The sequence below is a fragment of the Neovison vison genome, chromosome 2 (genome assembly GCF_020171115.1).
Source record: "Neovison vison isolate M4711 chromosome 2, ASM_NN_V1, whole genome shotgun sequence".
Taxonomy (NCBI): Eukaryota; Metazoa; Chordata; class Mammalia; order Carnivora; family Mustelidae; genus Neogale; species Neogale vison.
This window is the reverse complement of record NC_058092.1, coordinates 213,046,834-213,056,666: the sequence shown is the minus strand read 5'-3', so window position 1 is coordinate 213,056,666 and position 9,833 is coordinate 213,046,834. Positions and strand designations below refer to the sequence as shown.

Genomic DNA, 9,833 nt, shown 5'->3' with positions numbered 1-9,833 from the left:
GTCACCTTTGGGAGGACCTTGGGGTGTCATGTGTGATGGGGAGTGGGATACAGAGGGGGACTCCCCAGAGCAAGTTCAAATGACAGCTCATGCTCTCCTCTGAAGACCTCAGGAGCTCTTCTTCCCCCACCTCCTCTGCCTCTCTCAATCCCACATTAAAAATCAGAATAAAATAAAACAGACGCAAACTGAAAGGACTCTGAACAGTTCCAGAGGGCGTGGGACCACTTAGGCGTCTGGAAAGATGTCCCCGTCCCTGCGCTCTTTTCTTCCCCCATCAAAGAGGAAACAAGGTGGGCAGGAGCGCCCAGGCCAGTGCGGAGGGGCGCCGCGTTCCCCTCCCGCGTGCAGTCTGAAGCGGGAGGGGGAGAGAGTCCTGGGTCTCAGCCTCAGCAGCCCTTTGGCTGGACCCGGGTTCCTGTGGGGTGGGGCAGGCAGGCTCACTCGCAGGCTGAAGCCACCGACGTGACGCTGGTGATCTTGGTGGAGTCGTCGGACCACGGCTGCAGGTTTTGCAGGGCGAAGAGCGAAGAGTTGTGCACACACAGCGGGTCGGCGGGCAAGGGCTGCGCCAGACTCTTCTGGAAGGCCTCTTGCTGCAGCTGCAGGAGGATGCGGTTCGCCTGCTGCCTCTCTGCCTCCCGCTCCTCGGCGGTCTGCCGCCTGCACCGGGGACAAGCCGTTACCCAGGCTCCCAGTGTGCTCCCGGGGAAGTAGCCTGGAGGAGCGCTGCTCCCTTCACAGCTCCCAGCTCTGGCTTGGGGCCCTTTAACACACACCCTTATCTTGACTCCGACAAAGACTGGAAACCCCAAAAGTAAATGAAGCGCAGGTATCCCGGGGGAGCTGTGGGAAAATCCGCTAGGCCAAAGCATTTGGGGTTCCCCGTCTCCCAATAGCCTAGGAAGGCACAACTAGGGGTAGCATGGCACCTCGCCTCTCCCCAGCTCCGCTGGCCCAAGCCTGAGGCGCCCCATCCTCCCCACCAGCCCAGGGCAGAGACAAGGGCCAGAGGATTGTGAGCTGCTTTGCCTGATCTCTAGTCTCCCCGTTTTCTCTGCGATCCTGTTGCAGGCTTCCTTCCTCCTGCGCCGAGCCCTGTGCCCTGCGGGGACTCCCACCACGGGACCAGCCGCCTTCCTCCGAGGCGGCCCGGGGAGGCAATGACTCACTTGTTCCATTTAATGCCCCCCCTCCACCCCGTCAACTGAGATCAAACGTCTGTCTCTAAGGTGGACAGACCTAATGGGAGTCCCGGGGGCCTCCAGAAGCAATTTGTAGGCGATCGATGAAGCCGCGCAAAGCCGGCAAGGGCCTCTCCCAGCGGTGGACGCCAGCCTCCTTCCCGGTGCCCCTTCTTGCCTTTTGCTCCGTGCGTCTTTCTGTCTCTCGCCTTACCCTTCGGTCCTGCATTTCAAATGGCCTGACTGGTTTTCTTCCTTTTAGGCATCGTGTCTTTATCTCCTATTTTCTCTCACCCACACTTCCTTCGTTCTCTCAGAATTAAGAGAATTTATTTGAAACGGAAATGGAGGTTTAATCATATCCATTGCTTCGTTTATTATCCTAAGACTTCTTAAGGTGCCTGGTTTTTCCTTTTCTCCCTGGGGTGGGCTATTTATCCTTGCCGGGTCCCCTCCCTTTGCCTGCTACTCTCTTCCCCTGTGCCCCTCTCTTCCAGGGACTTGCGTTCCTCCCTCCCCTTGCTTAGGCTGCAGCCTGCTGGGGCCTTGGGAATCCTAGTGCCCCACCCTTATTCACTAGCCCTCACTACCTTTTTAGCCTTCCAGAGGTCTGAAGCCAACCCCCATTTCTTCCCCAGTGCCAGCAAGGAGGAGGCAGAGTGGGGGTGGGCAGTGGCTTTCTTTGTGGCCACGAACGTGGAATGGCGGGCAGATTCCTTGCTTTCATTCAGAAAAAGAGGAAACTCCAATTCTTTCCTCCAGCTCTAGGCTCACCCAGCGGGGAGCCATGGACTTTGCCTGGACTCTCCCGAGCTCTCCCCACCACCACCACCCCCGCCAGAGGCCTGAGCTACTGAGAAACTTTTTCTCATGTGTGGAACGGAGTATGCAGGCCAGATGTGCAGGAGTGTGTAGGGGTGCAAGTGAGGCACCTGGAGAAAGCACCGATAGGTGCGGGGAGTTAGTCTGCCGAAGAGTGTGGGACGCTTTATGAGAGAGAAATGTATGTGTGTGTGTGGGGGGGATTTTAGCGTGGTTGTGGGTGTGTGACGGGAGAAGGGTAAATGTGTCTCTTTCACACACAAACACCCATCTGCTCCTAATTGATCCCCCCTTGCAGTGGGACTCCAAAACCCCGCCACAGCCGGTGCGGATTGATTTTCCTCTCCCAGGGTGGGGCGCCTGGCTGTGTAAGCGCCCCACGGAGCGCCTGGGGAGAAGGGAGTCAGCAGGGCCCAGGCCCGCGGTTTGGAGCCTGACGGCTCAAGCAGGAACCCCGGCTGGAGCGCAGAAACAAGGCATGGGCCATCCCACCTCCAGTCTCCGGGATGGAGTAGGCATCTCTGTTAACTCGACTTTGCAGAAACAAAATGTCCCTTAGGACTCACTGATCCCCAAAGCCCAAACTGCACGGACTGTGCTTCGCCCCGCCATTTCCCCAAGCAGCAGCGGAGACCAGCCTCGTCTACACCAGCACTGAGTGTGTCGGCCAGAAGGCCAAGAAACCTCCGGTAAAATAGAGCCGAGGCTCTCCAGCCTCGCCCCCGGCAGCGGCCTCAGTTGCTTCCCATTCCCCGGGAGCCTAGCAGGGAATTGATCAGAAGCCGGCGAGCGGAGGAGGGTGTGAGCGCCCCAGGAGAGACCCAGGGGCAGAGCTGCCCGTCCAGCGCGCTCACCTCCACTTCGTCCGCCGGTTCTGGAACCAGGTTTTGACCTGCGCGTCGGTCATTTTGAGCGCCTTGGCAAGGGCGGCGCGCTCGGCCGAGGCCAGGTACTTCTGGCGGTGGAAGCGCTTTTCCAGCTCGCAGATCTGCAGGCGCGTAAAGGACGTGCGCGGCTTCTTCTTCTTGGGGGGCGTCCGGTTCTGATAGGGGTGACCTATACGGCGTGTTACAGTGAAGGGTGAGAGGGCCACTGGAGCGGGAGACAGACAGACGGCAGAGGCAAGCAGCAGAGCGTCAGGAGGCGTCCCAGGCCCGACTCCCCGCGATCAGCGAGCGCAGCGGCTAGACCCCAGGAGCGGGGCGGCGATCCTCCCGTCAGCCCTCAGCTCCAAGCCCGCGGCGGGAAAGGGCCCCCTCCCGCCCGCCAGGCGGACGCCACCGCCGCCGCCGCCGCCGCCGCCGCCGCCGCCACCGCCGCGGAGGCCTCTGCAGCCCGGGGCTCCCAAATGCTCAGCCAGAAAAGACGTGGTCGCCTCCCCAGTCTCCTTGAGGGCCCGTCTGATGCGAGCTAAAGGTCGCAGGCCCCCACTGCCCCAGGCAGCAAGAGGCAGTGCTTGGTCAAGGGTGGGGGGCTGGGTCTTGACCTGAGCCACCACAAGACACACACATACCACAGGGGCAAATTCTAGATCTATACACCCCGTCTGACACACAGACACAGGGGCAGGCACACAGGCAGACACATACAGGACACATAGCAACACAGGTGACAGTTATTCATTTCCTCAGAACCTTCTTCAGGCCTGAAGATTAGGGTGTACTGTGGCTGTAGGTCCTCAGTGGAACTCCTTTCGCTAGAGACCCAAGACCAGCGGGTTCTGGGCTGAGGTTCCATTAGAGCCCTTCAGGACTGGCCTGGCCTGGGTTGGGGGAGTGCAATGGGCAGCAGGCCTGAGAGAACTAAGGTTGGGGACTGGGGTCCCTTGAGTACAGGGTCCTTCCTGAAGGCCCAGAGCAGAATGGTTGTAGCCTCTGCTGCACGCCTCCCTCCCTTCCCCTGACCTAGCTTGAGCCAAGGTTCCAAGGCAGAACAGGAGCAAGGGGCCTGGGGTGACTTGGGGCTGCCTAGCTGAGCGTGTAGCTCTAAGCTGCCTATTTCCTTTCCACCATTGGGCCTGGATCCCGAGCCCCATGGGAGTCCCACGTCGCCATCGGCAGCGGCCCGTACCTCCCGCCTCCTTTCTCTAACGCCCGGCCAGGAACCCAGGTTCAACTCGTGGTTACTTCTAAGCGGGCAACGGAGCTGGCCTGGGCGGGATGATCCAGGATCCTAGGAATGCTAAGGGGTGGCGGGAAGTGAGGCTGGAGAAAGGGGCCCGCTCGTGAAGGAGAGCTGAGTGCCGAGTGCCGAGAGCGGAAGCGAGAGCGGAGGGAGCCGGGGCGGACGGGGGAAGGCGCGGAGCTGGCAGCGCAGAGGGTGGCAGTCCACCGCGCCGCCGCCGCCGAACGCGTAATCGTCCCAGGAGTTGTCCCTGGGCCGTGGCGGATCGATAGCCAGCCAGGCCTGTGCATTATTCACACTGGAGGGAACAGGGCTGGGCCCGGAGGGGAGGACGCCATGCCGGGACCGAACGAAAATGAAGCAGGAAGCTCAGCTTCACGCTGCCACCGACCTGGACGAAGCCCGCAGTCCGGGAAGAAGGGCCCGGTAGCTCTGCTGCTTTACTCAGGCTCGGGGCCTCTGCTGGGTTCGGCAAGCGCAAAGGGCGCTGGAGCTCCGAGAGCGAAGTGGGGTGTGTGTGTGTGTGTGTGTGTGTGTGTGCAGGGAACGAGAGGTGGGGAACCTGTTCTCTCCTTGCGTCGGATTTTGGGGCTCGCGGTCTCAGCCAGAGAACGTTGGCCCGGACGGAAGAAACAGTTCGTTCACATCGCGCCCCTTTCTCCAAGAATACCGAGCCCCAAATGCCGGCTGAAGGTAGTCCCGAAACTACATCCCCCTTTCCCTCCGCCTGACTGAGCCCAGGGACTCCGAGAGGGGATCAGGGAGAGCTTTTCAGAGTAGGGGTCCTGCGGGAGAGACGGAGAGGGGCCCAGCCTGGGAGAACTCTTGGAGCCTGGCGATTCCGCGAGCGTGGAAAGGTGGCGGCGGGCGGCTGCACTTGGGGGAACCGCCGAGAGGACCAGGGCAACCTGGTGCGCAGAGGGGGCTGCGGGGAGCCACCCGGCAGGGGAAAGGTAGCGCAGAGCCCGGACCGCGGCCAGGCGGGGCGCGCGCGGGCCGGACTCACCTGTGAACCTGTCCTTTGTGTATCTGCGGTTACTCTCCATCCAGGGAAAGGTGAGGCCGGTGAGGTTGTTGACACCCGGCACCGCAGGCACGGAGGGCACGGTGGGTAAGCCAGTAGCCAGAGGCTGAGGGTGGGCCACCGCTCCCGCTAGCGGCCTGTGCGCCGGCACCCGGATCACTCCCGCAGCGGTCAGGGCCCCCCCGCCGCCGCCGCCGCTGCCGCCGCCGCCCCCGCCGCCGCCGGGACCGGGGCCGCCCGCCAAGGCCATGTTCACGTTGTAGGAGCCAGCCAGCGGGCCCATGCTGCAGGCGCCGCCGCCGCCGCCGCTCGCCGGGCCACCAGGGCCGCTCGGACCGCCAGCACCATAGGCCCCCGCGCCCCCGGCCCCCGCCCCGGCCGCGGGGCCCCCGCCGCCGTAAGCGTAGGCGCCTCCAACCAAACAGCCAAGGCCGTATTCTCCGTCCTGGAGGCGCGAGGCGGGCCCCATGCAGCCGCCTTGGTCCGGACTGTTGAGAATCTGGTCGATGCCGAAGCTGATGGGCTCCGCATGGCCCGGGTGGAGATGGTGCGGGCCCAGGTGCTCCATGCTGGCCCCCGGCCCCGGCCCCGCGGGGGGGCCTGGGCGGCGGCGTTTGCTGTGTTTGGCTCGGGGGGCAGCGCGCAGGGGCGCGGAGGCGGCAGGGGCTCCTGGCTGCGCGAAGACTTGGAGGCGAAGTGCGCGGAGGGCTAAAGTAGGGGGGAGGGGAAGGAAGAGGGGGCGCCGTATTCTTCCTCTCTCTGGCTGCTCCTTCCCCTCTCCGGCTGCTTGCTAGATGTTGACTCTGGGACATCAATCACCGGGCGAAAAAGCCCGGTGCGAGCGAGCCTAGCCGTTTCGGCCGGGTCTCTCCATTGGCTGTGCGTGGAGAGGAGCCGGGTGAATGACAGCGCGGGGGAGGGGCGGAGAGGGGGAGAGGGAGGCCGGGAGCAGAGACTGATGCAGGAGCCAGACACAGAGGGACGGAGACCGAGGCTCGGAGAAGTAGTTTCAGGAAGAGAGAGAAGGGATTCAGAGACTTAAAAGGAGAAAAAGAACAGGAGGCGGCCATTCCCAGAGACCTATGAACAGACGCACCCAAGGAGGTGGAGGACAGAGACCTTTTCCCAGCCTGGCAGGAGTCTCCCCACTTTGAATCGGGCCAGAGAGGTCCGACTTGATAGGCCTCTGGGGAAGGGTGTCCGTGAGCTACCGGAGAACCTCTCCAAGGGCTCGGCTGGGAAGCATCTGTCTGCCAACAAGAGGATTTACTCCAAACTTCAAGTCTGGCTTGTTAGAAAGTAGAAGACTGTCTACTCCCCAGGTATGGAGCCCAGACCCCTGAGGCAGGAAGGTGAGTTCAGGCTTGCCCTTTTTTTAAAACACAGGGCTAGAAGCAACTGGCTAGATATTGTTGGAAAAATCAACAACTATCCCAACTCAGCCTACTTAGAGAAACTGAGGAAAGGAAGACTTTCTGAGAGGCAAACACAACTCAAGGGAGTTGGCTCCAGGCCTGCTGCAAGGGTGCCCATGCCTCAAGGTACCCCTTTCCTTTTAAATAAACAGAGTCCTCAAGAAGCAGTTCCCACAGCATGTGAGTGAATTCAGTTAGATTGCTTTCACCTAGTAACTAGCCCTCGCTGGCTATTCCAAACAAGGAACCCTTGGATAGCTATGAGGGGAGGGAGTTATTTTCTTACTTTTGGAATCCTGGGAGGGAGGTGTGGGGGATGTAAGACTGGGGGGGCTGGGGTTGGTGGGACCAAGATCAGGGCAATCCATCCCGGCAAACAGAGGCCTTTTAAAGTTTTGCCTGTGGCTGACTGGCTTAGCGCCTGGGAGAGAACGAGGAAACTCCCCTTTTCTGCTTCCTCTCTTTTTTCCCTCTTCAGTAGGGAAAGATTTGCTCCCTCAAAGAAGCCAAGCTCTGGGAAGGATGCGGGTTGGATCCCTTGGGATCTGGTCTTATCATATTCAACAGGTCTTCGAGGAGGGACTGTCTCTATCAGGCAAGATGCTAGAGTATGAAGGTTTGCATTCTACTTCTCAAATCTCATTACAGTCTATTTGCTTTGGTCAGGTCTGTTAATTCCACTTGAAGAGACCTCGGTGGAGGCAGAGAGTGGCTTACTCATCTCAGTCTCCCCCTCCCCACCCACTATGGAGTACCACCCCAAAGAGCAGGATATAGTCATCCTGAGAGAATGAATGAACCTCCTTATTCAACAAATATTTATTGAATACCTTCCACGTGTCAGGCACTGTTTTTGACATTGGGAAAACAACAGTAAACAAAACAAAGGTCCTGCCCTCACAAATTTACATTTCATAGAGAGGGTTAGACAATAAAGAAGCAAATACATTAAGTCAGATGGTGATGAGTGTTATGGAGAACACCATGAACTTCACCAACTCTTCAAGATGAGTATTATCCCTATTTTACAGACGTAAGAAAGTCAAATTTCAGAGAGGCTAAGTGACTTGATCGAGACGGAGGAGCTGGGTTTGACTTGCATTTATAACTTAGACTGGAAATCTGGCTGCTGTTGGAAGCCCATCTCTGTGGGAAATATCATGTCTGGGCACCAGGCAGGTGGACAAAGGCCCACTCAGAGCAAGGCCAGATATGAAGTAGGTAGTGGTTTGGAAATGCTACGCAGAAACAGGAGAGAGCTCTATTCCCTTGCCAGTTTGCTCCTCTCCATCCACCCAATCCAGGTTTCACACCTCTACCCAGGGTAACTTTCATCAAAAATTGTTTCATCAAAAAAACTCTTTCCTGCCTTTTATCTTGGGGGAAATAAGGCAGAGATAAACATAAGTGTTTTCTTGAGAAAATCCTATGTGCTGGGTACCACACCACACTGATCTCATTTAAGACAACAACTCTGTGAAGTTAATGGAAACATCTCTAATTTTTTTTTTAACATCTCTAATTTTTAAATAAGAAAATTGAATGAATGTTCATAGCAGTATTATTTATAATGGCCAAAAAGTGGAAACAGATCAAATGGTCATCATGCGGTGAATGGATAAATAAAATGTGGTATAACCATACAATGGAATATTATTCATCCCCCCCCAAAAAAAAGAATAAAAGGGAAGTCCTAGTTCATGCTACAACATAGAAAAGCCTAGGAAACATGATGTTAATGGAAAGAAGCCAGGCACAAAAGGCCACATATTATATGACTGCATTTATATGAACCATTCAGAACAGGCAAATCCACAGAGGCAGAGAGTAGATTAGTGGCAGCCTGGGGTTGGAGGAGGGAGGGTAGGAAGTGCCTGCAAATGTATACAAAGTTTGTATTTGAAGTGATGAAAATAGTCTGGAATTAGATAGAGGTAATCATTGCATAACTTTGTGACGAACTTAAAAACTGCTGAATTGTATGATTTAAAGGGAATATTATATTATGGGAATTATATTCATTTTTAAAAAACAAAAACAAAAACTGAGACTTGGTAAAATGAACAAACTTGCCCAAAGTTCCACAGACTGAATAATGTTGATCTGGGTTCCCCAAACCTGAACTCTTTTCCCTGGATGAGGCTGGAAAGTATGGAGAGGGGTGCATTCACTTCCTTTGAGACTGGATCACAGTGGCCCTGTTCCTTTTCATTGTTAACTACAGTTCTGCCTGCTGCAGTTAAAACTCTGTCTTTCTAGGTTATCCTTAGAACAACTTTCCTTTGCTGCTCTCCGGCCCATGCAGGAAACCCCCTCCATGTTCCTAACACTCTCCCCATTCCTCCCTCCGTCCTCCTCTGGATGAATCTTTCTAGCACCCATGTCTTTTTGACCTTGCCCATTTGGGCATCTGCCTTACTTACTTATTGCATCTTGAATTCCTCAGATCTGGCACCAGTTGGCCAGGGTCCCTGGCAGGAGGTATCACCTTGTTGGCTCAGCCCAAGGTTGGCAGAGGTCACAGCTGCCTAGTGGCCCATTAAGACTGTTGGGATGCTCTTCTCATCAAAATCCTGAACGCAACCCAGGGACATCCTGACTTTCCCCTGCCTTTACATCTGTTTGCCTCTACGGTCTCTTCCATACCCCCCCTCCACCCCCCACCCCCATCTCTCCGACTTGCCAGAGTCAACTTTTCTCCCAATCCAGTTCTGAGGGGCTGGCCTCCCCCAAGGTGGGGTTCTTTGTGTCCAACTTGACCTCAGCCTTTGTTTTCCAATGAGGCAGTTGCTGAGGTCCTGGGGTACACTTTTTCAGTCCCTTCTCTTCCTAGGAAGTTGAGACAAGAGGGTCAGGAGTCTCTGGGTTCTGGCCCCCACCCCTCCTGGAAGCAGTGTTCCCTGAGCACAGCCCTGCAGGTTGGAAAGTGTTCTGAAGGGGGGTAGTTGGGGGGGGAGTGGGAGTGAGAGGAGACTCACAGGGAGCTTAACCTTAGGTGGTGCAGCTTTTGCATTTCTACAGTGTTTCTGCAGGTTGTGCAGAGTAGCCCTCCTTAGGAAGGACTAGGGGAGGAAGAGAAAGCAGGATAAGGCACAGTGACATCCTAGGCATCCTCAGTCACAGTGATGATCTTGTGTTGGCCACCAGTAACCCAATGGTGTTATCTCCATTTTGCAGATGGGAAAACTGAGGCACTGAAAGCCAGGAAGGGATAGGAACTAGGCTCAAATACTGTTTTTCAGACTCCAGGCATTAGAAGCTGAT

At 56.7% G+C, this 9,833-nt stretch overlaps 1 protein-coding gene across 1 annotated transcript; it reads right to left on the bottom strand.

Moving 5' to 3' along the window:
• Positions 1-440: 440 nt before the first annotated feature.
• Positions 441-5,722, bottom strand: TLX1 (T cell leukemia homeobox 1). The gene is made up of 3 exons (XM_044236648.1): positions 5,137-5,722; positions 2,861-3,062; positions 441-663 (listed from the first exon to the last, which is right to left on the bottom strand). Exons 1-3 carry the CDS (start codon positions 5,720-5,722, stop codon positions 441-443), a joined length of 1,011 nt encoding a protein of 336 aa, XP_044092583.1.
• Between the last annotated feature and the right edge of the window lie 4,111 nt (positions 5,723-9,833).

Coding starts and splice junctions, on each gene's coding strand:
- TLX1 (XM_044236648.1), bottom strand. CDS start 5,722: ATGGAGCACCTGGGCCCGCACCATCTCCACCCGGGCCATGCGGAGCCC. Junction 3,063..5,136: donor CACAAAGGACAGGTTCACAG/GTGAGTCCGGCC, acceptor CACGCCGTATAG/GTCACCCCTATCAGAACCGG. Junction 664..2,860: donor AACCGGCGGACGAAGTGGAG/GTGAGCGCGCTG, acceptor TCCCCGGTGCAG/GCGGCAGACCGCCGAGGAGC.